At 48.1% G+C, this 26,336-nt stretch overlaps 1 protein-coding gene and 1 long non-coding RNA gene across 8 annotated transcripts in view; one reads left to right on the top strand and one right to left on the bottom strand.

The window, feature by feature from the left end:
• Positions 1-791: 791 nt before the first annotated feature.
• On the bottom strand, positions 792-5,339 carry LOC115943422 (uncharacterized). The gene is made up of 3 exons (XR_014139668.1): positions 4,530-5,339; positions 4,133-4,225; positions 792-1,302 (listed from the first exon to the last, which is right to left on the bottom strand). It is a non-coding gene; the product is annotated as an uncharacterized LOC115943422 (long non-coding RNA).
• A 33-nt stretch (positions 5,340-5,372) lies between these two features.
• The window catches only part of GATA6 (GATA binding protein 6), a 136,100-nt gene continuing 115,136 nt past the window's right edge, over positions 5,373-26,336 (top strand). Inside the window, exons 1-7 of one of the 7 annotated variants that reach the window (XM_081801524.1) lie at positions 5,382-5,642; positions 7,040-8,205; positions 12,637-12,803; positions 16,515-16,640; positions 17,536-17,623; positions 17,719-17,822; positions 21,213-23,011. In XM_081801524.1, the coding sequence (XP_081657650.1) occupies positions 7,077-8,205; positions 12,637-12,803; positions 16,515-16,640; positions 17,536-17,623; positions 17,719-17,822; positions 21,213-21,290 (1,692 nt within the window). In that variant the 5' untranslated portion in view covers positions 5,382-5,642; positions 7,040-7,076 and the 3' untranslated portion in view covers positions 21,291-23,011. The other 6 variants (XM_081801522.1, XM_081801519.1, XM_081801525.1 and 3 more) reach the window with 6 other exon arrangements.

The raw sequence follows: 26,336 nt of genomic DNA, 5'->3' as shown, positions 1-26,336 counted from the left end.
GGGGGGGGGGGGGGGGGGGGGGGGGGGGGGGGGAGGATTAGATAAGGTGAATGGTTTTGGAGTTCACCTTATTTGGAGTGGGGCAATGAGAAAAGAGAGGCAGATTTCACTTCCGGGGCCCAGCAAGAGGTGACAGAAACTGAAGATGTTGGTTGGCCTCTGGAATTCAGAGTCCTGTCTGCAGCTTCACCACAGCGCATAAGGGGTCGGCAAAGATACAGGAAGAATCCCTACTGCAGGGAAGCCAGCAGTCTCTGACACTGAGGTTCTTATCCACCCATACTGCAAAGAGGTAGAAAAGGCTTAGGTGTGTGTTTACAGTATGGGGGAATGCTGCCTAAGGGGAAAAGAAATGACTCAGTGCAGAAACCCCCAAAACATAGCACCTGACTCCCAAGACCACTTCCCAGTCCTGGATCAGGAAAGTGGACATTCCCATTCACCTTTAGTGAAAGGGAAGGGATCCCCCCAGGGGCAGGGCCTCGGCCCAGCTGGCAGCCCTAGGCTTTGTGTAGTGATGCCAGTAGTAATTAATAATGATAATAAATACCACACTTTATAACCAAACCCAACCTGGGGATGCCTGAATGACTGAACCTCTGCCTCCCACCTGCACGCTCTTATTCTCGGAGTCCACACCCTCGCCGTTAGCCTCAGTCTAATTTAGCTGCCTTGTTCCACCCACCAGGTTCTGACCCGGGTTCAAAAGAAGGTCTGTTCCCGACGACTAGCGATGTGGAGTAACGAGGACCCTCGGCAAACCCGCAGGGAGTGAGGGTGGGAAGGTAGGGCTGGATTGACTCGAGTTTAATTATTCAGCATCAAAAAATAATATAAAAGGGATAGTAATTCAGGTCCTAATGAGCTCGGTTTAGTTTTTCTGCCAAGTGCGGGGGGTCGGTTTTGGGACTCCAGCCCCGTCCGGCCTGGAGTTCCACGGCTCCCAGGACCCCGGGGACCGGCACGCCCAGGCCGGGTCGCCTGGGGACCTCCACATTCCCAGGGCAACGGACGCAGGTCTCGCTCGGCCGGTGGAGATCTGGCCAGCGAAGCGGAGATCTCAGGGTGTCAGGACGCAACCAGGCCGCGGGGAGGGAGGCCGGCGCCGTGTGGAATGCCTTTATCGGGATCAGAGAACCACCAGCTTCTCCTTCGCTTCTTTAAGCGATCACAGATAGACACCTTTCGATCTTTTGTCAGACATCTTGGCCCTTAATAGCTAAATTTATTTGGTTTAAAGCGGCCTTGGGAGAAGCCGGGAGGGAAGATCTTTCGTCGGTCATGGGTGGCCTAGATAACAAGCTTTAAAAGAGAGAGGGAAGAAGAAAGTAAAAAGGTTAATGGATGAGGGGAGGGCTAGAAGGCGCCCAGCGTGGGGCTTTTACGGCGACCCTCCTCCGGCCGCCCCCTTATCGCGGCCCTAACTTACCCGCGGCGTATGAAGTACATTAAGTCACGTAAACAGCGCGCGGGGAGGAATGCCACCGCGGTGACCTCTCGCGCGCCGCCGCAGCAAGCCCACCTCCGCGCCGCGCTGACGGCCGCCGGCGGCGCGCGGGGGGCAGCCCGGGGCTGCGGGCCGGGGGCGGCCGGGCCCGGCCTGCAGCCGCCGGGCGCCGGGACTCGATGCTGACCGCCCGGGCCCGCCGTTGGCGCAGCGAGTTCCTTACCCGAAGTGACCGGCGGCGGGAAGAGGGGGCGGGGAGCCGGGCCGGGGGCAGGAGCGGGGGGCGGCCCAGTTTTCTAGGCTGCGCAGTTTTCGCGCTTCCGCCGCCACCACCTGACATTTCTAACCAGTATTTTTGGGCTTTCGAGAATTAAAAAAATAGAACAAAACAACCCTCCCTCCCCCACCCCAAACACCGTCCGGGCTCTCTGGACGCGACTGCATTGGGTTGACAGCCGGTGAGTCGGGGGACAGGCCGCCCCGACCCGCTTATTGGGCCGGGAGGATGGCTGGGGTGGGGGCACCGGGGTGACCTTTGTCCTTCGGCAAAAGCTTCCCAGGGACAGGAAGAAATCCGGTATAGGCGAGAAGGCCCTAGAGATCTGGCTTTGTAAAAACTCTCAATTTAAAACTTTAAGTCAGAAATTGTATTCTTTCTGAAACGTCGCTGGAGCAGCCAGGAGCTTTGGGAACTGACAACGTAAGGAGCTTAAGTTTGCAGGGGTAAAGGCGTGTCGTTATGCGGGTCCTCGCCCGGGTCTCGCAGCTCCCCTGGAAGCAGAGAGCGACTGGGTCCCCAAACATCCCTTCGCATTTGGCAACAAAGCCTCCGCCCCCTGCCCAATTGGCTGCTCTATTCTGGCTGGATTCGAATCGCGAATAGTAGTGTGGCGCGCCCCAAATAAATCAGCCCTGGGGACAGGTCGCGCCCCAGAGCCAGCACCTCTTCGAGGACGAGGAGGGCGGCTCAAGGACGGAAGGCTCACTCCGGAGGGGCCACTCCTTTCGTCTAAATAGTCGGGAGAGAAATAATTTCGTTTAAGATTAGCACCCACCCCCCCCAAAGGAGACAGGCAGAAGGAAAAGAAAAAAAAAAACACGAAGAAAATAGAACTTTTAAGAGCCTATTTACTGGGGAACCATGGGGGACTTCTCCAGTTCTTGGGTTCCTCCCTAGTTTAGGGTACACTTCCCTCCGTGTCCCCTATTCTCCCCACCTTCCCGGACTAGCTGGGGTGCTCAAAGGAAACTCAGAGCGCGGGACCTGGGAACCCCTAGGGGGTGGCTTTGAAAATGTGCCGCTCCCCCCTGGGAGTGGAAGTTTTCCCCAGGGCCAAATCCAGTGCATTGGGAAAATGATAAACTGGATGGGTCAGGCTTCCTTGCCTTTCTGTCTGAAGAAACTCTGCGGGTTAAACAGTTTTGTTTTTAAGTTAACTGAAAAGAAAAACATTGTACTATCCATTCCCTCCTTTAGTTGGAAAACCAATCTAAAAAAATTGTGACCGTGCAAAGGAGCAAATTACAACCTCCCACTCTTGTTTTAGGCTGTGTTAAAGAGAGATTGGGAATCTGGATGGTAAAATGCCGGGTCCCTTCTCGAGCCCTTAAAAGCCGCACGCTGTGGTCAGTGTCTGCCCCGCTGCTCATCTCTTTCCCAGCGGTGCCAGGGCCAGCGCACCCTCTCGCAGCTGCTCTGGAGCTGCGGGAAAAGCAGGTCCCTAGGGCTTTAGCTATTGTCCAAGGAAATTCACACAGACACCTTCATACTTGCTAATATAAAGGAACACACACAACAGGAACCAGGTTCGGGGCTAGGTCTCCGCAAGGGCTCAAGGCTTGGAGGCCGTTCGCAGCTTGGAATCTAACTTAGCCAGAGGATTTAAAAAAAAACTCATCTCCATTGGAAATCACCTCACTGAGATATGAATTAAAAAAAAAAACAAAACTGCTTTTAAGAATACAACTGAAAAAGCATTTCAAAAACAGTTGGACTCAAAGAAAGGCAAACGTCCACAACGTTTCTGTATCTGCTTACAAATGAGCTTCTGAAAAACTCAAAATTTGGTCGGAACTCACGCAAAACCCAAAAGAGAAAGGCTTTGGAAGCTGTGGTCGGAGTTAAGTGGGAGGCAGACGCCGGGTCATCTCTTCTGCTAGTACCGTTCGATCGAACCTAGGTTAAACTTTAAAGCCCTGAATCCTGCTCCGGTCGCCAATCTCTCTGTTCCAGAGTTTTCTACCTTCACTCCTCGCGAACTGTGGCCACACTGAAACTGGGAGCCGCCACAGTGATTGGGGGAAGTAAAGAGGAATATAATAAAAGTGACTAAATTGGATAAGAACGGTTTATGGACCGTCGTAGTAGCAATTTAAAATTCAGAAGCGTTTAGCAGCAATTTACAACGAAGAATGGAAAAAAAAAAAAAAAGAATTCTCGCCAACTTCTTCGATTCAGTGCTCTTCCCCTCACTGCCAGGCCCTGTCCCCTTCTCTCCCTAGGATACACAGGCTCACCCTCACAATTATATTGAGAGGAAACATACTTTTAACGATGAGGTCTCACAATCTCTCAACTCTGCTTAGGCTCCTCTCCCTTCCCCAACTGGAAAAACACACACACACAAAAGAGCCCAAATGCTTTCAGGGAGACTGACCTTTAGAAAATCATTTACTTCGATTTACCTGGGGGGGGGGGGAATTGTAAAATCCATCCTCACAAAGCAACTCCTCCTGCCCTAGTTAAAATTCTCTCTCCGCGGCCTTCTGGGGTCACGTCTGTCGGAAGAAATCTTTTTGTGAGTGAAAGGGAGCGAGACATAGATCACCGCTGCTGCGGCGGACGAACCTGCGGCCGCGCGCCTCGCTGCTGACAGATCCGCGCTGATAACCTCGCGACGTTCATTTCCAGTCCCTTTGCCGGCTCAGGACCGTATCAGTTTGTACACAGTTGTGATAACCATTTGGAGGGAGCGAAGAAGGGGTGTGTATGTGAGGGTGGGGGTGGGGAAGCGGTATTTCCCGCTGGGTCCAGTGAAGGTGAACCCCCTCCCCCCTTTCCAACGCCTTATCCGAGACTTACCTGAGGTTCTCCAGGATAAGCTCAGAGCAAACGGGACACCAAAACTTGGAAAGCATCTCGGGGCGCAACTGGGGTGGAAACACTTTTCATTACGCGCACCTTCGGGGACTAGCCTTTACGTACACCACGACCCCGAATTAAAAGTTCCCAAAGGTTAGCTGGTGAGTGTCGACGTGAACTCCCCGAAACCTCCTAGGGATTTAGTCTGTTTCTAAAAAGCAGGGCAGAGATAGGGAGCTGGGCACCTGAGTTCCTTCTTTTCCGTATCTTTGGAGCCTCGATCCCCGACGGTCACCAGGACCCGAGCCCCAGGGTCTCGATTAGAGGTCGGGGAAAATTTAAGGTAGTTCACATACAAAGGCAGAGCATAACGCTCTTCTAACGTGGATGAAGGAGCGGGGAAGGCCCGTGGAGCAAAGCACTTTCCCCCTCATTCTGGGGGCACGTTGACCCGATAGCTGGCGCGTCCTTCCCGCTGCGGTGGCTGCGCAGGGCTGTACACAGCCAACTCCTCTCGTGCCAGCCCCCCCCCCCGCCCCCGTGAGTGCGTGTGTAACTGGGGGCGGAGGAAAGTGCTGCGCCGCCGGATGGGTGTGGGTCGTCAGCCAGGTCAAGCGTTCCTCCACCTCCGCCCCTCCTCGGGCGTCCCAGGGCTCGGCGCCCCCTCGATGGACTGGCCCCCTCCCAGGAAGGTACTCGCAGCTCGGCCCACACCCGCAGGCTGCGCGGCGCTCATTGTCTGCTGGGGTGGCGCGCTCCCCTCCCCCAGCCGCCCGCGGTCCCCTCCCCACCCTCTTTCTCTCCTCCCCTCGCTCCCTCCTCCTCCTCCTCCTCTTCACCTCCAGCGCCCAGCTGCTCGCACAGCGCAGTTCCGACCCACAGCCTGGCACCCTTCGGCGAGCGCTGTTTGTTTAGGGCTCGGTGAATCCAATCAGGAGCGCAGGCTGCAGTTTTCCGGCAGAGCAGTAAGAGGCGCCTCCTCTCTCCTTTTTATTCACCAGCAGCGCCGCGCAGACCCCGGACTCGCGCTCGCCTGCCGGCGCCCACAACCTCTCTCCGCGCTCGAGAGCAGTCTCCGCCGCCGCCGTTCTCCATGCGCAGCGCGCACCCGAGGTTCGGCTGCTTTCTCGCTTGCTCGGGCTCCCTTCTTTCCTTCCCTCAACCCCCCACCCCGTCGCGAGCCCCTCCGCCCCGGGCCATCCGGCCCTCTGCGGGCCCCGTCGGCTCTGAGGGTGTCTCCCTCCTCCTGTCGCGGCTGGCTGTAGCGGCTCCCAGGTTCCCGGGACACCGCGGACCAACTTCTGCTGTTTCTTCCTCTCCCTGAAGCGCTTATCTGCGCGCAGCCTTATCTCCGAATTATCTGGCGCAAAGGGGCGGGAGCCGGCAGTCAGGCGAGCAGAGAGACTTCTTTCTTGCTATCTAGCCCGGGTCTGTGTGTGGGTATTAATTTTAGTATGGTTATCTCCGAGGAGCCGAAGCGATTTGGAAAAGCAGCTCGGAGGAGGCCCGTCCGGCTGCATTTCGCCTTCCTACCCCACTCCTTCCGAATCTCCCCGTCTTTCTTCCTGCTCTCCCCTTTGGGGTGGCCTCGGCCCCAGGGCGGTCTCACGCCCCCCCCGCCCCCCGCATTTCCCCCTCCTCCTTTTCTCTGCGCGCCGCTCCACCCCGCTACGTCCGACTCCGGAACGGTCCGGCCTTTCCGCGGCTGCGGAAGATCTCGGGGTGGGCGGGGGTGGCCCAGCCGGCGTGAGCGCACGCGCTGGTGGCTGCAGCCACGAGCCTTGTCGAAGGTGTGCAGCGCCACGGGGAGGAGGGTTGGGCGTGAGACTGCGGCCCCGCGGGCACCCAGCAGTGCCCGGGCCCGGAAGGTCAGAGACTGGTCTCCGCCTCGGCGTCCCACCTTCCCTGGGCGCTGAGTTGCACTTCTCTGGAGCTCGCGTTCCGTCCGGTCAAGCGCAGTCCGGGAAGCTCTGGGAAAGCCAGTGTGGGAGAACGCGGCGGTTTCGTTTTCGGGGACAGGTTGCCTTCCTTAAGCTAATGATTTTCGCGCGGGCAGACCTCACACCGAGGCATTCCGGGCGGGGGCACCCGTAGGGAGGCGGGAGAAGGCAGCGCCGACAAGCACAGCTGCTTAAAAAAATTCTTTTGTGTGTCGGCCGAGAGGGAGCCACTTTGGGGGCGGAAGGAAAACCTTGGCCAGTCTCACCGTCACCCCTGGGACCTGGCGCGCGCAGATGGAGGATGCTGCGGAGGGGGTGGGCGGGAAGGCGAGGGGATCCGGGCGGTGCAGGCGAGGGAGGGCGGATATCCCGGTCCTGGGAGGACCCTGCGGCAGCTACCCAGGCTCCGTTCCCTTCTCCTTCCCCAACTCCCGCGCCTGGGGCAGAAATGGGATTTTAGAGGAATCCCATTAGCTAGAAAAGTGGGAGTGAGATTTTGTGCGGCCTGCGCTTTTGTTAACCCTTCTTGATTTTCTCCTCCCGTCCCTGCTTCCCCTCACCCCGCCTCAGGAGCTAGAAGTTAGCTTGGAGAGGCGCCGGACCGTGGATGGCCTTGACTGACGGCGGCTGGTGCCTGCCGAAGCGCTTCGGGGCCGCGGCTGCGGACGCCAGCGACTCCGGAGCCTTTCCAGCGCGGGAGCCCTCCACGCCGCCTTCCCCCATCTCCTCCTCTTCCTCCTCCTGCTGCTCCCGGGGTGGGGAGCGTGGCCCCGGCGGCGCCAGCAACTGCAGGACGCCGCAGCTCGACACGGAGGCGGCGGCGGGACCCCCGGCCCGCTCGCTGCTGCTCACCCCGTACGCCTCGCATCCCTTTGGGGCTCCCCACGGACCTTCGGCGCCCGGGGTCGCTGGCCCCGGGAGCGCCCTGTCGAGCTGGGAGGATCTACTGCTCTTCACTGACCTCGACCAGGCCGCGACGGCCAGCAAGCTGCTGTGGTCCAGCCGCGGCGCCAAGCTGAGCCCCTTCGCACCCGAGCAGCCCGAGGAGATGTACCAGACCCTCGCCGCCCTCTCCAGCCAGGGGCCGGCCGCTTACGACGGCGCGCCCGGCGGTTTTGTGCACTCTGCAGCCGCCGCCGCAGCCGCCGCCGCCGCGGCCAGCTCCCCGGTTTACGTGCCCACCACCCGCGTGGGCTCCATGCTGCCGGGCCTGCCGTACCTGCAGGGGGCGGGCAGTGGGCCCGCCAACCACGCGGGCGGTGCAGGCGCGCACCCCGGCTGGCCTCAAGCCTCGGCCGACAGCCCCCCGTACGGCAGTGGAGGCGGTGCGGCCGGCGGCGGGGCCGCGGGGCCCGGGAGCGCCGGCTCGGCCGCTGCGCACGTCTCCGCGCGCTTCCCCTACTCGCCCAGCCCACCCATGGCCAACGGCGCGGCGCGGGACCCCGGGGGCTACGCCGCAGCTGGTGGCGGGGGAGCGGGCGGCGTGAGCGGCGGCGGAGGCGGCAGCCTGGCGGCCATGGGCGGCCGCGAGCATCAGTACAGCTCGCTGTCGGCCGCGCGGCCGCTGAACGGGACGTACCACCATCACCATCACCACCACCCGAACCCCTACTCCCCCTACGTGGGTGCACCGCTGACTCCCGCCTGGCCCGCAGGACCCTTTGAGACCCCAGTGCTGCACAGCCTGCAGAGCCGCGCCGGAGCCCCGCTCCCGGTGCCACGGGGCCCCAGCGCAGGTAAGGGGTGCGCCGCCGCGTGGGAGTGGGGGCCTGAGGCACTGGGGTGTACGGGGGTGTGGAACAGCTAGTAGACTTGGGCCTTGTTCCTAGGGTTTTTCTGTCTGGGTGCCTAGAGGTCGGCCCGGCCCCAGGGAGGATTTGCAGAACTCTGGCAGGGCCACCCAGAGTCTGGCAGTGTTGATGAGGTGCTTTATTTTGTGGATTGTTTTCAGTTCCTTTCCAGGCTTAGGGCGCGTATAGGTCTCAGTGCCTTGGAAGAAGCTCAAGGGACTTGAACAGTGAATGGGGTGGGTAAATCGGAGCAAAAGGTCCTGGGAAGGAACTGATAGGGCCCGAGACCTGTCACTGAGCCTAATTTGCCTAGGTGGAAGAATGAGACTCTGTTGGGGTAGGGGGGTAAGTTAGGAGAATGCTGGGCACTTGATTCACCCTCTTCTCAAATACAGTCTCACCCAGTTCAGCTCTCCAGAGGGGAGGAATTGTGTTTTTCTCCTGGAGAGTATTTAAGAGCTCCACGGTGGAAAAGGAGCTAAGGCGGGTATCTGGACTGGCCAGCCTCTTGCGGAGGGAAAGCTGGTGGAGGGGCCCTTTTGCTTGACATCAACTGGGCCGAGGTGTCTGGAGCTGTGCTGCTGCTGGTCCCTGCCAGGCTGGGACCCAGGGATCCTGGAGGTCCCCCATCAGTTCTTGCTCCAGAGTTCAACCCACCAGTTTTTTCAAGTTTTCCATGCCACCCATACTTTCCTTGCAGTATTTGCGGGCAATGTGGAGTGAACTGGGAAAACACAATTGTCGAAATATCTGGAAACACCCCATTCTGAAAAATGTTTTCTGCTCAAGCAGAGGAGGTTATGAACTATTGTGTCTGGGGCTTCTTCTTTCGGCTGCTGCAGCATTCTTGGTCCTATGTGCTTTTGTGGGTCTCTCAATTTTGTATTTAACCCGTTTGATAATCTGACAGACTCCTAAGACAAAACCTTTTTTTGGGGGGGGGCGGGGGCTGTTTGTTTGAAGGGAGCTGTGAGAGTCAGAGGTGGCAAAGAGACATGGGTCAGCCTAAATTATCCTACCTGGTGTCTTCACACTCCAGGTCCGGGCTCTTCCCAGCCTCAGTGCTCCGTTTTGGGACAACAGATCTTTTCAGGGGCCCTAACTAGTAGGATGAAGTGATGAATTGCCAGCCTTGTGTTCAAAAGACATACTGGAAATGCCAGTGGCCCGAAAGGGAAGGATCTGACTTGAACAGCCCCGCTGGTAACATTGGGAGGGGGACAACAGGCTTTTGGTATCTCTACCTCCTAAGATTCTGGTCTCAGAATTCCCTCTTCTTCCCTCTGCGAAGTTGGCCCTGGAGACCATCTTCAGCATTGTGTACAGTGGGTGTGGAGGACCCTGTTGAGTAATTGAGAGCAGAGCACTGTCACCCCGTTGTGCAGCATGGGGACCCATAGCTGGTTCCCTGGCTGGAGCTGAGAGACCGAGAGATGAGGAATCTCCAAAGAATGGGAAGGGTTAGGGTGAGGCTTTTGTCAGTCAGGAATCCAGCAGGGAATCTGAAAGGGCCTGTGAGTTGAGTAGGGGGCAGCTCCCATTGGAGCGAGATCCTGCAGCTTCACCTGTTCCAGGACACACCTTAATGTGGTCTCCAGATCCCTCTCCTCCAGTCTTCCGGCATTTCACAGGACTGAGAGAGTAGTCCCAAAAGACATCATCAGAGTCTTCCGATGTTTAAAGCAACTTGTTTTGTATAAAAAATCTTTCCAGAGGCAGGAGGGTGCCGTTGTAGGTGAGTTACCAGTTTCATTTTAAACCTAGCTTATTCTTCACCAACTTTTCACCTTCTAGATGGGACATTGCAAAGTTAGGAAAATCATCTGTAGATCCAGAGTATGTTAAAAAAAAAAAACAAACCAAAATGGGAAGGGGCTTGGGAACACCCAGCTTTTGCATAAAGAGTCTTTTAAGAAGGCGGGAAGCTACTGAGAATCAGCCAGTCTGGGGGTGGGGGAGGCGAAAGACCTAATTTTGGTTGTCCTCACAGGTGTTCTCGGGGTAGAGAAACCTTGACCTCCAACCCCTCTCCTCCCAGCTTCCTAGCTAGATTCCCTCCTTCTCCACTTTGACTGTTTAAAAAAAAACAACCATTTTTGAAGGCACTCTTTAATTGCTTTGGGCAAACAGCAGGGCTAAAACCCGAGCACTGAGCTTTTTCAACGTACACAGTGTGGAGGCCTCTGGGAACCTGCTCCATACACCTCTCCGATTCTGGTGGTGGGTGGGTGGGAGGGAGTCCTGGGGTGAGTCTTCACAGTGCTTCAGTCCCTGAGCCCAGCGCCCTCCTAAGCTCCCGCTGAACTGTGTTCCATTCTTCGGGTCCTGGGACGGCATTTGCTGGCCGTGCCCTTCTCCCCAGAGCTTTTTATTTTCTACAGGGGACCCAAAGCAGTTGTGTTAGGAGGCGATGATGAGTAGGGGGAAACTGATGAACAAAGGTCCAGCACAATTAGGTTTCCTAATTGTAAGTTTTTCTTACGTTAGTCCGTTGTAGGATTGTAGCTGCTGGGTAAGTGGTAGGGAGAAAATGAGAGCTGGAAATTTGATTTAATTAGACATAAGCAAACTTACTAAATTTTATTTATCCAAAGTGGTCTTTAAGTTTTGTCTTTGGGTTTTTAGATGACTAAAGAGATTTACCTGGAGAGTTCACACTGTCTTCTCTAGGGAGTCTTTATTGTTTCCCGCCTGGGGGAAGGAGGCCAGGCGTAGGGCTGTGTTCTCCAGGGAATGCCCCACTCCTCTATCGAGAGGGTCTCTGATAGGTAACATTTTAAAGTCAACAACTAAGACAAATACCTTGTTTAACTTCAGTGTCCTTGAAGTCCTGAGCATTTTACTGATTACCGTAGTCAATAGTGGCTTTTAGGGTGGAGAAGAATAAATCTTTGTGATGTGTTGTAAGTTGCGGTATCCCTGTGACAACTTTGAACTCCAGTTATGTAGGATGCTAGTTTCCTTTAAACTTAATTCTTGAGGAGGAAGGAGAGGAAGGAGACCTGTTTTGTAGGGTAAATAGTATTAATGGAATTAAAGAGTATTCATGCCAAAGACACATTTAAATATCTTTACAACAAGTAACTGATGGTAGAAACAAGCTGTAAACTGCCCGGGAATGAGAAAGAATAGAAAGGTTTGCTAGCACACATCTTCAAATAAAGCTTTAAAATGTAATGTTTATTTACTTCAAAAATTCAGAAATGCTTCTTAAAGCAAGCCAAATTTGGACATTTAAATCCTCTATAAATAACCCTAAACAGAAAGATATTTTTAATTTTTACGAAGTCTATTTTAAAAGTACTCAATTAGTACCTATCTCATTTTAGACAGTATTTATTCATTCATATTTAACAAATTTAAGCGGAAGTAATAAATGTTACAACCATTTACTCGAGATTTTTTCCTTATTAACAGATTTAGGCTAGTTGTAAACACCAAAAACTAACCAAATAGCAAAGTGACACAAACACAATTTAGGTAGATTGCATAAATTGAAGTTTAGTGTATGAAAATATGAAACAGTTTTATTGCGCACCGAGACGGTTTTAGTAATGTTCTGAATCAATAAAATATCAACTATTTGTAGAAATTTTGCAGATAGAAGCAGTTAGACCCATGTGGAACTCAAAATATTTTAGCGTTTGGTCCTTGTAGCATGAAAAGAAAACTTAATATTTATCTCTGTGCTTGTTAATGTTGGTGCTTTTTTTCCCCTGGGGAGACCTGAGTCACTTTCTAGCACTTGCCCAAGAACAGTATTTCTAATTTCACTTGTCCATTTTTTTTTTTTTAATTGGAGAAAAGGGTGACAGATACGGTAAATTCTTTAAAAAATAATTACTTGGGATAAAAGTAATAAGGTAGCCTGACTGTGTCCCAGGATATTTGCAGGTTTGGTGCAGGGGTCAGTGATCAGTGTTGATATTGTATGGTTTGCTCGGCTTGGCAAGTGGCACACTGTAATTATGATGGATTTCAGTTTTGAAACGCTTGGGAACAGCCGGAAAGGAGGGGTCAGGGGACCCAAACCGACTTCCCCACAGCTCATCTCAGCTCCGAGGTCCTTGGAGACTGAAGGCAGATGATTCGGGCTCGGCCTCCAGCACCATCTCCTACTGCTTTCCTGGGGTTTTACTGGGCGCGCCCGGGGCTGCAGAAGTATTGGACAAACGCTCAGCAGATCGATAGCGACAACGGGCGGCTCCTGGCTTGGCTGCTGAGCAGCAGAAAGATCGTGGGGAAGGGCGCGGGCGGGGAGGCGGGCAGCACGTCGCCAGCACTGGGGCCAGGGGTGCCGGAGGTCTTCCCGGGAGCCCGGGGAGGGGCGGGAGCGGCGCCGCCTCACCGGGCCTCTTGTCCCCGCTCTCGCCGCAGACCTGCTGGAGGACCTGCCCGAGAGCCGTGAGTGCGTGAACTGCGGCTCCATCCAGACGCCGCTCTGGCGGCGGGACGGCACCGGCCACTACTTGTGCAACGCCTGCGGCCTCTACAGCAAGATGAACGGCCTCAGCCGGCCCCTCATCAAGCCGCAGAAGCGCGTGGTGAGTGCGAGCGCCGCCCTCCCCTGCGGCCGGGCCCCGAGCGGCGCTTCTGCTGTGGCCCCGGCGCTGCCGGCTCGCCCCGGGCGCCCCCGCGGCAACAGGTGCGGCGCGGCCCGGGGCCGCCGGGGTCTGCCCGAGAGCGGGGACCCAGCTGTCCCCTTCACACCCGCGAGCGCCCGAGTGGAGGTTGTCCCGAAGAAACCAGCCTTTGGGGAACGAAGACAGCCTTTCCCCACCTTTACACCCAGGGCATGATGTCTATAAATGGGGGAGGAAGAAGGTGTAGGGAGCTATACCATTTTTTAAATATGCAAAAGTCTGTGTTGACCTATCTCTAGACGTACTTGTAAATGCACTAGAAAAATTCTGGAAGGACACAAGAAATTAGTAATGACGGTAACCTCCGGCTAAAAAAACTGGGTATACCAACCCAGATCACATGAAGGAGGGAGATCTTTTTCACTTCACTATGTACTGTTTGCTCTGGTTTGGATTTTATTCTTGAAAAACCTCCCTCCCTTCCCTATAGAATATGGCAATCACAAACCCACACTCCCTTTCTCCCCACAGCCTCATTCAGGGTTCCTTTGATTCTGTTCCTTATACCTTTGGGTCCCTTCTACCTCTTCTCCTGGGAGTGAGATAAATTTTAGCCCCAAATTCCATCCGTCTTTTGGATTGTCTTTGAGTTTGATGAAAATTTACTCTACCCTTTGTTATTTTGAAAATCTAGCTGTTCAGAACACTACATAGAACTTGAGGGGGAAAAAAAAAAGCAGTCTTATGTGCTTCTCAAGTTGGGATCCAAACGCCTTTTTTACTGTGTTTTAAATTATGGGAATTCTCATTTTCTTCAGGAATAAATCTTAGAGTTAGGTGTGGTTTTAGGAGGGGGCATTTACTGCTGTAGTGATTAGAGAAAATAAATGAAAGTGTTCACAGGCCCCACTGTAGGGTTAACATTTGTTTAACCAAGCACTCATACTCTTAATTTAACCTTTTAAAGTAAAATATTTTACAGTGAGATGCCAGACATCTTAAGTATCCAAGTAATCTATTTAATTGTTATACTCTTAATTAGCAGGAACAAATGCTACACATGTTGTTTGTGTTAAATAGATTAGGGTGATATTGCATCACAATGGAAGTCTGACACCTTAAAGAGAAGCAATTAGTTTTATGGTTGTTTTGTTTTTAATGCATTTAAAATAAAGTGGCTGAGGCTAATTTAATGTATGTGCCTTAAACTTGTTACAACTTCCAGCTTAAAATTGTCTTCAAAGGGCATCCCCTTCACTTGAGTATATGACTCCCTATGGTTTTCATTTCTTATGTATCATATTAAGAAAAGAAAAAGTAGTGGCCAGAAAATATTCCGAGAAGTTTGTTGTTTTCATGTCTGAACAGTGAAACTTTTTTTTTTTTTTTTGGAAAGGTACCTTGAGCTGAGTTCTAGCTGAGTTCAGCACGGTAACCTTTTCTTGAGATTGAGGGGAAAACTGGTAGAAGAGTAGCTGATTAGGTTCTAGTTGCATTCTGAATTTGATCTAGAAACATCCATATTTAGATAGTGCCATTTGTTTTGTGCACTTACCAGAAAAGAGTTTTTAACATCTCTTAATCTGTTGGTTTTCCTTGTGTGTGGCAGGTGTCTTGGCCGTGACCAACCAAGGTCAGCCATTGTGCTTTGTAAATGGGTTATAAATGATACCAATTGAAGGGCGTGTTCATCAATTAGTTCTTGTGGGCTTCTTATTTATGGTTTTGATGGATCTAGCTTAGTTCTCAGAATGCTGAACCCAAGTTTGTTTAGCCAGCAGTCCAGAACCAATCACTGTGAATTTGAACTTGTAATACATTGCAAAATAAGAGATTTATGGTGTAACTTGAATTCTTGTCAGTGATGAATATAACTGAGATCACTTGTTACAAGGAACTTTTATAACCCATTCACCTTCATTTCTCATGTTTATGGAGACTGGCTTCACTTATGATTTGCAGTTGACAGTCATAAAGTTCTTTGTTACAATGGCAAATTCTGATAGCAAGGTTACTTCACGTTGGCTTCAAATTCCACTGGAAACTGTCATAAATGACCTGTTTATAAAATGAACCTTCTTGTCCCTAGTTAACTGATTTCACATTTATGAAGAGAAAGGGGTGCTCTCTTAGGAAATTATTTTTTCCATAAAAGGAAAAAGAACAAACAAATCCCGATGTGTAAGGTTTTACATGTTTTTATCATTTTAACAAAAACAATCCCGCAAATGGTTTGCCTGTCAGCCAAGCATGTTCATTTCAGCCAAAAGTGAAATCGATTTTTTCTTAGCATTGACTTAAAAATGTTGTAGTGCTAAGAGGTTTACCACTGTCTTTGTTTTTACGATTTGTCTGTAAAGCATAGTGCTACAGTAATAGAAGAGGATGTGAATTGTAAATGCAAAATTCAATTTTATCTTTTAAATATGGCAGCAAAGGGTTTGATAAATCTGTCCTTTAACCTGTGAACAGTCAGTACACCCTCAATTCCTATTTTTGTTTTACATTCTTTAAAACTGTTTTCTGAAATTAATCGTTGTAACTAACTTCCCAAATTCTTCCAATATTCAGTACACCCTCAATTCCTATTTTTGTTTTACATTCTTTAAAACTATTCTTTTCTGAAATTAATCAGTGTAACTAACTTCCCAAATTCTGTCGAAAAATCTTCCAATTTATTTTGGTCCTTGGATTTTCCCTCACAGCTTTTTTACTGAAGTCATGGTGCTGTTTTTTAGTTGCCTGTCTAGGTAATTAAAAAAAACAAATTTAGATTTTGGCATTTGGGGAAGGAACTTAACAGTACTAGCTTAAACTCTCCTTTATAACGCACACATAATAGTTCAGATGAGAGAAATTCCTTCTGAGGATGTGATGGGCATAAAAGGAACATGGAAATCGGAATGACAGTGCCTTTTCTGATACCATTTAATCCTTTGTATGAACAAAAGTTGGGTACTGGACTAACAGGGTAAAGAAAATATATCCTTATCACCGTCTGTAAGACAATGCCAGCGTTAAAACAGTGCCATAAAATTTGCTTATCCTTTGTAAAATGAATAATGCAAAAACTCAGGCGGCAGGGAACCATGATAACTGAGATGTATCAGAATATATTTCTTTATAAAAATTTTGTATATTTTACAAGATCCGTTTCTATCATCTATCTATCTATCTACCTATCTTATCTATCTATCTATCTACTTTTCTACAGTTTTTGGATTATTTCTCTGCACATACCTGAGAAATAGACCTGATTATCTCTGGCTTCCAGGTGAAGTAGAGACTGCCCAAAGCCACTTAGGACACCACTGGGGCCGGAGGGGGGGTGGTTGTGATTGAGTTTCTTGACTCTTACATCTCCTCTGACAACAGTGAGCACAGTTATTGGCCAACGTTGTGACTCAGTCCCGGTTATTCTATAATCTGCATGAATATGCTGGAGCAACCCAAACATACATGTGGGATGGAGCACCCTATGTGAAACTTCAGTGTCTTGGTTCAGGAAGGTCAATCTAATTATAGTTTACGTTTTTTTCTCAGGGGACCTTTCATTTGTTTTTAATAAAAGGTCCATGCTTGTTGACGACAAGCAAAGGATACATTGATGTATGTAGCAGATACATAGTCACTTATATCTGTACACTTAACTTTTCTTGTGCTACTTTTTAGCCTTCCTCCCGGCGGCTTGGATTGTCCTGTGCCAACTGTCACACCACAACCACCACTTTGTGGCGCAGAAATGCCGAGGGTGAACCTGTGTGCAATGCCTGTGGACTCTACATGAAACTCCATGGGGTGCGCCACCTGCTTTGCTCATGTGTATAAGTGTTTAGTCTCTCATTTGTACATGGTGTCGGTTAAAAAAAATCAGCCAGGGAGAGGGGATGAAAGTGAAGAATCTGATGTTTTATATGCACGTTATTTAATTGAGGATGTTATTATAAGATAAACGATTACCTTACATACCGGTAAGAAACAAAAAATGCTGCCAATTAAACTGTCACACACATCCATGGTAAGAATTTTAGAAATACTAAATTTTAGTAATTTTAGAAATACTAAAAGGTGAAAAATGTGCATTTTAGAATCTAATGTAGTAGTAACCTAGTAACCTTTAAAAAAAAACAAAACAAAAAAACCTGTATACTCAAAGGAAAAAAAAAGCATGGAACCAACTAGAAATGCACACAACTAGTTTATATCTTAACTTTAAATTTTTTTAATGCAATCAAGTCCATTTATGCAAAGGAGCAATAATATATTTGGTAGTTGTAGTTAGCAACATTCTGTCCTTCAATTGAAGGATAGCATGAAATACTAGAAGCACATCAGTCTTAAAAAGGAAATTAACCTTGTATGTGTAGGAGGAAGAGAATACACAATCTCTTTGAAATAAAAATATGTACCCAGTGGTTTTACTCTATAATTGAAGTTGTTTAAAACAAACAGTAAGTTGAAGGAATAAACTTTCCCTGGCAAGTCATCTCGTTTTCTCTGAAGGAATCTGCATTTGATGGGGAAAGTGTAGTCTTTGTATAGATTGGGATCTATTGAGCATGTATAAAAATTGGACTGAAATTTATGCCAACTTGAGGGCTTTCAGTACTTGATGTTCTTTGGTTGAAGTTGGGTTTTTCTTCAATATAATATTTATTTATTAAACTTAAGGCCTATATGAAAATTTTTCTAGGTGCCTCGACCGCTTGCTATGAAAAAAGAGGGAATTCAAACCAGGAAAAGAAAACCTAAGAACATAAATAAGTCAAAGGCTTGCTCTGGTAAATACAACAGAATGCTATTTGATTGTAAAGTATTGGCCAACTGTAAGAGTAGAGTATGTGTATATTTATGAGGTTAATTTTGACTGTTGCAGGTAGTAGCAATAATTCTGTTCCTATGACTCCAACTTCCACCTCTTCTAACTCAGATGATTGCAGCAAAAATACTTCCCCTACAACACAACCGACAGCCTCAGGGGTAAGTGTTAAAAGCAGCGTAGACTCTTTCTAAGCTAGGAGGTTGCTCTTTAGTATATTATCTCAAATTTTATCTTATCTGGTAGTACAATAATCTAAACCAACAGTTCAGTTTAGTTAGCTGATACCTAAGAATAGTTTTCAGAGGAGATTACATTTGAATGTCAACAAAATGACAAACTTAAGTACTTTACAAACTCTTAATTAAGATCTGTATCATTTTTTTATGGTTAAATTAACCCAAGTAAAAGCAAGAAGTTTTGGTTTGAAGTGCTTGAAGTTGTTTTATTTCCAGGTTTCTGTCTGAGCTGCTATATATATGTATTTCTGATGTAGATCAGAACTATGAACTCAGAGGTTTTATATATCTCCGTGACCGTGGCCTTTAAATTGCTTTTGCTTATCATAGCGACTCCATCTTTTTTCCCCTTCTCCTTCTCTTCCTTCCTTCCTTTTAAAAAATCATTTAAAAAAGCAAAGCTCATCATAATGTGTTCTGTGCTGCTGTATTCACTGATCTTCCTTCACCCGCTGGCCTCTTGCTGGGGGCCCTTGCCTTCTAACGCACCTTCATGGTACCCTGGCTTATTTCAGCCTTGCCACAAAGCCTGGGAGCAGTTCGGTTTGTGAGATTTGTGAGTAATTCATGCCCCTAAGGATAGGGATGCCAGGGCTTTGTAAGGATCCCAGTTAGTTTCTGTTAAAAGTGTGATTCCTACCCTAAATTTGTTCTCCAAATTTACCTGGAATGCTCTTGAAGAACAGCTGGGCCTTACCCTAGACCCCCATGGGATCTGGGGCGAGATCTGGGCCACAGGACTTTACAGCAGGCCCTGGTGATTTTTTTAGGATTATGCGGAGACTAGTTAAGGCAAAACACCAGCATTAAAACCCCTATTTACTTAGTAGTTGTTTTTTTACATTTAGCTTTGCTCTGTTTGGGGTACTTTGAAATGCTACAGATTCCTGGGCCCCACCCTGGATTTTTTGAGTCAGAGTCTCTGGGGGCGGGGCTTGGAGAGTTGTGTTTTTGAACTAGCGCTCCAGGTGAGATTGAAGCTTGTTGCCCTTGAGGTGTCTTAAAACCAGGGTTTGGGAACCACAGAGCTGGTTTCTTCATCATATTTCAAATGGCTTAAACAAGCAAAATTGAAACTTTAAAAAAATTAAATGTGATATTTCTGTTGGTCCTCCATCCCAAATTCTTTTGGGCTTTTTCTTTTGCTTTAATGACACAAGAAGTATGTTCAGAGTTTCACAAGGCAAAAAGCCTTTCCGTTGTTTCGTTTGTTGACAGATGTTAAAGAACGTTTCTAACCTTTATAAAGGTGGACTCTGGTGTAAGATGTTGTTGTTCTTTTTTTTTTTTTGTACAGAAGGCTTGGTGTAATTTTAAGGGACTCGAGTGGTAAATAGAACAGTTACTTGTGTGGAAATGGAAAGATAAAGATTATTTAAAATATTCTTTATTATGCCCTAAGTCTTCAGCAGCACTTCGGTAGCAGCTAAGTGAGGCAGAACAAGGTCCTGGTTTTTGAAAGCACTGGGGAAGCAGCCAGGTTTTTGGCTTGGGTGTCGGTCTTTTCTAGTTGAAATGGAAATTGCTGCCAGCTTTAGGTCACTTTTGTTTGTTAAGGCCAGCTGAAGCCTGGAAAAAGCCAAATTTGAAAGATAAATGGCGCAGAAATACAGGTATTTCCCCGACAATGGACTTTGGGGACTTGGCGTTCGTTTTGCTTTCATGGTTTTGTGATGTAAAATTTCAAAATGGGGCATTTGCGAGTCTGATCGGTCGTCCTCCGAGGGAGGAACAGTGGAAGGTCAGTGACGGGGTCTGGCTCTGGCGCTGGCCTGCCAGGAAGAGGGACCTCGGGAGCTGTGCCGGCCAGCCTCTGGCTGCTCGGCTGGGCATCTCTCACCCGAGACCCAGCACGCGGGAGACCGCTAGCCGGTCCTTGCCCTTCGGTGGAACGCGCCGTTCCCTGCTAGGGGCCAGGCGGCAGAGCAGTAAGGATTTGGGAGGTTGGTGGAGTTGGAGAGCAGCTCCATGCGAGGTCTTGTGCTGTGAGTCCCCAGCACTCCGTAGCCCAGGCAGCCTCCACAGGAGCCGGCTGTGTGAGCTGCTGACCAGACGGGGGTGGGTGGGTGGGTGTGTGTGCGTGTGCGTGTGCGTGTGCGTGTGTGTGAGCTTGCAGAGCCCAAGCGGCCTCAAAGGCTTCCCAACACCTTCCCAGGGCAGGGGGCGCGGATTGCCCGCCCTCCTCCTCTCCCTACAGGGACCCACTCCCCCAGGGTTCTCTCACCGGGTTAGTGCATCACAGATGTCTCCAGCAGCCCCGACTTGACGTGGCTGTTGTGGGGGACCAGGCGCACATGACAGAAGCCAGTCTGCTGGCTGCCTTTGGAAACTGTCCCCCTCCAGGAATACTTGTTGTCTACCCAAGCGGTGTCCCCAGGTGACTACCGAGGAGTACCAGCATGTGCGCCCCATGGTCCCTGAGTACCTTCAGAGCCTCTGTGGGTGGGTTGAGGCTTGGCGTGTGCGGCCGGCGGCTGAGGGGCCGTGAGGGGGCCCTGGCTGGGGGAGCTGTCTGAGGCACTGGCGGGAGCATTTGTGAAAGGTGGCTGTGCTGACAAGGTGTGTCATTTTCCCATTTGGTCACAGTTTCTATGATGTTGGAAGGCAGCAGGTGTGGTGACTGGATGACTGTAGGATTTGGGGAAATGCTGTAGGTGAGGAAAATGTTCCATCGGCATCGCAGGGTTGTGCCTGGTGCGCAGCACACAGCCAGCTTCCTGGTTGGCTCAGCGTTTAAGTCTCCTTTGATGATGGGTCCGTCCCATTGATCTCCAGTGGCGCCTGTGGCTGACGTGGTGGAAAGTAGTAGTTCAGCGTTACTTCACTTGCATAGGGTCATCCGAGCTACAAAACGGGGTGATCTCAGGCATACTCCCAGTGGAAGACAGGAACTGGGGGCCACGTGATGTAAGTGGCAATAGCTGCTTTGCCATCTTAATGACGATTGTAACAGCAAGGAAGTCAGATTGTTGGAGCGGTCCACAGCAAACCTGCTGTCCTTTTAAGTCCCCCCTGAGAAAGCAGTGTAGGAGATGATCAGTAGGCATTCCCAGCCCGCTCCTTTAAAATCCTGACGTTCTGCCCTCTCCTGCATATGGGGGCACCAGGTTCCTGAGCTAGCCTGGCAGGAACTGAGTATTGTAGAGGGAGGGTAGTCGTCTGCTGCTGTGAGCAAAGGCTTGACAAGTGTCTCGGGGCCACAGAAACCATTTTTTGTGGTGCTCTGAGGCCTCATGTCTTCCCTTGTTATAAAGCTTTCTGTACTTGTTGCTGATTTTTGTTTAACTCAGACTCAGTTTCTTGTTGTTGTAGGTTTTCTGTGTGGTGTGTGTGTGTCAGGGACGGAGGGCAGTGTTCCGGAAGGCTGACTGCCATGCAGCCTCATATTGAAATAGCCCCTGTCTTGTTCCTTTCAAATTTCTTGTGTTTAAGAAATGTGTTAAACTTAAATTTTGATAGACAGTTGATCAATTTTTGCCTTTTGAACTTAAAAGATTTTGAACTTAAAAGATTTTCCAAGAAAAGTCTTCTATGCTGAAATTTTCTTACACATACAGGTTTACTGAAAAATATGTATTTGGTTGACTTAAAATAGATAACATTGTCTTTGGCATTTATATTCTCTGGTGGATTGTAAGAATACTTTAATCTTTCATTGAACTCCATGTATTGACTAAATTACATTTTACTGGTTTGTTTTTGTTATTTAGGAGGGAAATATGGGAACATGTTCTATTTTAGCAATTCCCAAATAAGATTATTTATTTGCCAAATAAGATTTAATAAATCTAGAAATATTCTTATCCCTCCTATGATTTGTAACTAAAGATTAGTAAAACTGGAGAATTCTTTACATATATGTAAAATGTGTGTGTAATAGATGTATGTAGTGTATAATATGTATATATCCTATATAAGCTTATATATGCGTTTCATAGCTCAGTTCCCAAATTTTATAAATGAAAGGGTATTTCCTTTGTGACAGGAAGGATTAATTTGGGGATGAAATTAGCAGTAAGACTTAATGTCTGAGAATAAGAAATCACTGAACATATTTGCCTGCCTAATAACTCTTCTAAAAAATTAAAAGCTACTTAAGTTTGTATTAAAACTGCAACTATAATGTTGAAGTCATCATTAAACATATAACGTTGGAATAAATGGAGAACCTTGCTTTTTGGTCATTGTTCGATTTAAAAAGTACTGTGCTCCGGGAGGCCCTATTTACAATTGAGTAAAACAAGGTACCTGACCTCAAATTGTTGATAATGTGGTGGTAGCGGTGGGGAGCACGTGTAGACGACAGAGCTCACTGCTGGTCAGATGTGGAAGTGCCTTAAATGAGGGACACCTTGGGGTAGGAGTCGAAAGGAGGGAGCGGTTAATTCGGACCTCAGAGTTGGAAATGGCTTCACAGAGTGCGTTTGAACTAGTGGAGTAGGATTTTTGCAGGGCAAAGGAAACACTGGGCTGGAGCTCTCCAGGAAGAAGAGCATGGGCATCTATGGTACTTAACGTTAGTGTCCAGTGTTGCTGGAGCATAGGGTGTGGAGCCAAAGCAGGAGGTGAGACGGGTGAAGTAAGTGGAAGGTACACCTTTGAAACTGGCTCACATCAATATAAAGGCAGCCTTAAGTGGGGCCCAAAGTACCTTCATTTCTAAATAATGGACCTTCTCTAATCCCTATCTGTGGTGACAAATGTATTTCTTTTTCTATGCTAGAGTCCCACAAAGCATTCTCCACAGAGTGTTTTGATAACTGATGTAAACAAATGGTAGCATGCTCCATTTTACCAGCAGGGTTTCCCCTCATAATTAGTAAGGAAAGGACTCCCCCTTGGAGCTGGTGGCATGTACTGGCATCATGGCGTATGATGTAGGCCTGGGCTTTTGTTCCTCTGTCCTCAGGGCTTCTGAGGGCAAGATGGTTTGGGGTGGTGCCTGGTGAATCTTCTGAATGGAGACATATTAGGCATGGTGTGTTGGTGGTAGGAAATGTTTCCGCACCTTTGTGGTTCGTTGCTGGTAATAGACAACTTCCACAGAGAGGCAGACGTCCGTCCTCAGACTGAGACAAGGACCTCATCTCAGATTTGACGCTGGCTGGTTCTGCGCCTTTGGGGTGGGGTGGGGGGGCTTACCTGCTGATTGGTCATTTTCTTGATACTAAATAGGTGTCTTCATTCCTCCCTCATTTATTCCTCTGGGATGCTATATGCCTGGATAGACCTGTTTCCCGACTGCGGACCCCCCTTGGTATAACTTTATTCAACGACCGTGTCAGAAGAAATACTTCTCTGAGCTGTGTGGTGCTAAATCTTGGGCTATAAGTGGTTTGAAAGAGTTAATGTGCACCCCTAGTGCTTGTAGGGTCTCTGGGTGTGCTCAGAAGGCCTTCTGAAGAAAGGCTAGGTACTTTGTAGGTTAATACCGAAAGTTTTTTTTATAGATTTTATGTGTTAATATTTGCATCCTATGCTGAACATTGGAAAACACCACTTTATAGTCACATAGCTTACTTCTGTATTAGCAAATTTATACTCCAGTGTCTTTCTCCAAGTGATTGGATCACACTGGATTTACTATGGCATTATGGTTGGTGACAAAACAATAATTCCTGCTATTATTAATTATTCCTACAGTAGTTAAGTAGCTGAAAGGTACATTCATGAAGGACTCACATATACAGTATAAGTTGTTTTTCACTCTGCAGAGCAGTTCTGACTCAGGAGGCTCCTGGAGGGGGACAAAAAAATTACTGTTCATCTCTTTAAGTTGAATATGATATAGAAGCCTTTAGGTTGCGGGAGAGCAGGGCATTAGTGTTAGTCTTGCATTTTATCATTGTACTCTTGCTCTTGAGATCATCTCTCCCTTTTCCATACTTTTATCATTTACAAGATATTGGACATAGGAAAGCAGAAACCTACTTCTCCCAAGTACTTTTTACGTGTCAGGTGTTCTATGTACACTTTCTCTTTTATTCATAATTACCACTCAACCTATGGTGTTATATTTCCATTTGGGGAGGGGGAGTAGTGAGACTCAGAACAAAGTAACAGGCCCAAGGTTATATACGTATTAAGAGGCAGGATTTGGACCCAGGTCTGGCAGTCAGTGTTTTATCATTACGGTATACTAGATTTTTTTTTCACTTTGTAATTTAATTTTTTATTTAAATGCAATTAACTAACATATAGTATATTACTAGTATTAGTATGTCATTCTAGATTAAGACATGATAAATGATACTGAAATCTTCAGAGAAATAATATTTTCTTAAATCTGACTAATTTTCATTAGTAATTTGAGCATCAGAAATCATCCTGCAGGTGGGAAACAGGTGGGAAAATGATGCCAGAGAAATGATTTGCTTGTAACTAAATATATAAGGAACATTGTACAAACTTTCGTGTATTTCTAAATAAATTGTGTTATAGTACTAAGACTATATGTTAATTGGATAATAAAAAGGTAACAGGTAGTGAAATTTACTGTGGTTGAGGTACCTAACGTGATTATTAAAAGGCTCTCTTACAACAGCAAATACAAGGTTGCAGTACTAACATCCTTCTAATGGTGTGATTTCAATCTTAATACACCGTGAGTGCCAGGTTAGTTGAAATTGTTCAGGATGTTCAAATTGCCATACAGTTAGTTTTTATGAAATCATTGAAAAAGCATTTAATAGGCAAGTGTCCATTTCCCTGCAGAGTTTATGGTCCACGACACTGTTTTCTAAATGAATAAAAAGAGAGTTAAAAAGTCATTAATCTCCCACCAGGGTCTGTTAGAGTGCTGCAGTTAGGTTTTATTATTGCCTCATTTATAAGCCAGGATCCAGAATGACTCCATAAGGTCACAAAACCAGCCGGTGTTGAAGCCGGGACTGGAACCGATGTCTCCTGCCTCCCCGTCCCAGGGCTGTTACCACTCCCAGGGAGTTGACCAGTCATCACAGTTATTAATATCCCACTTGCCACTCGCTACAAGCCATGAACGTAAATATTTTGTTGGCATTTTATCTTCACCCTCCCTACGTGCCAGGCTCCCTTTCTTCTTTCAGTTCCTTCTAATAACTCACGTTCCTGTCTGACCACATTGGCCTTTGCTGAGAAAGTCACACGCCAACCTGGCAGGGAACGTGGAAGCATGTGGAGTTTGCATACTTTCATTTTGATCTCAAGGCCTTTTCTAGACTTCCCCCCGTTTGTCTTGTGTGCACCAGAACGCGCGTGCTGTGTGTGTGTATGTGCACACCTGTGTGTTACGGGGAGGATAGTGAGGAGGAAGAGTTAGAGATGCATTGCACTACATTAATATCCAATGCCTTTATGTATATGTTAGGAGTCAGCACAACTGTATCATCCTTTAAATGGTTTATAATATATATGTCCATCCAATTTATCACAGGACTGTGGTCTATTTAATAAGTGACTCATTATCACAATCTGAAAGCCAGAATGCTAGGTAAAGGAGTGTGGGCAGGGTGTCCTGCGCCTTCTCATGGCCTCAGGTTAGAAGGCTTCATCTTAGAACACAAAGTTTCTCTGTAGATTACAGATCCCTTGCAGTTTTTTTTTTCTACCCTGCCTCTGTAAGAATATACAAATTGTCACAAAACATGAAATAATGTTACGGGAAACCATGGCCAAATTTAAGAAATGCTGGCTTAGAATGTTATTGCTAAATTAATCTTTGAAGAAAATGAATTCCTTTACTGGAACAAAAGTAATTTATTATGCATTTCATGGGTGTCTGCCAAAAGAGTTACTAGCAATATGAAGATCTAATGAATTAAATACAATCTGTTAGCTTTGTTCATGTTGAGATCTACCTGTTAATTTTTCCTGAAATTATAATAATTTTAAAAAGCATCTCCAAAGATAGGTGTTGGTATATGCGATAATTCGTAATTCAGCTACCTGTGGCCCCGGACCCAGCACTTGGAATTTGTGGGACTGAGCACAGATTATTCTGTTGACCTCAGATTTTAAGAAGGACTTGAACAAATAGACAACAGGTATTGATCTCGGTGTCCTGTAGGAGTCTTGGGAATAAATAGTCCCAAGTCAGTATCCAACGGCTCTGCTGCTGGTTTCGTTGTTAACGTGGCATGGTTTCACCAGAGCTGGGGCACACACTCCGGAATCCTACTTTTATCTTACTAAGGACACATACTTTTTAATTTAAAGCTCTGATTAAGCTTGTTTGTTTGATTCATGGTGAAGCCTCGGCATGGTCTGAGGTTCATTCTGGGGGTTCACAGATTAGCAGCTGGGAGGAAACAAATTCAGGCAGCCGGGGGCTAGATCCTGCTCTGTGTGTGACTACAGTAAGCTGCCAAGGTTTTATAAAGCCTCTGTTCTCCTCCTCCTAAAAGGGGAAAGTAATTCTTACCATCTGGTCCTTCAGAGCATTGTGTAGCGTAAGTG

Source organism: Leptonychotes weddellii, chromosome 13, assembly GCF_054177405.1.
Source record: "Leptonychotes weddellii isolate Sample4059 chromosome 13, ASM5417740v2, whole genome shotgun sequence".
Taxonomy (NCBI): Eukaryota; Metazoa; Chordata; class Mammalia; order Carnivora; family Phocidae; genus Leptonychotes; species Leptonychotes weddellii.
The sequence above is the reverse complement of the archived record's forward strand: the minus strand, read 5'-3'. Positions and strand labels throughout refer to the sequence as shown.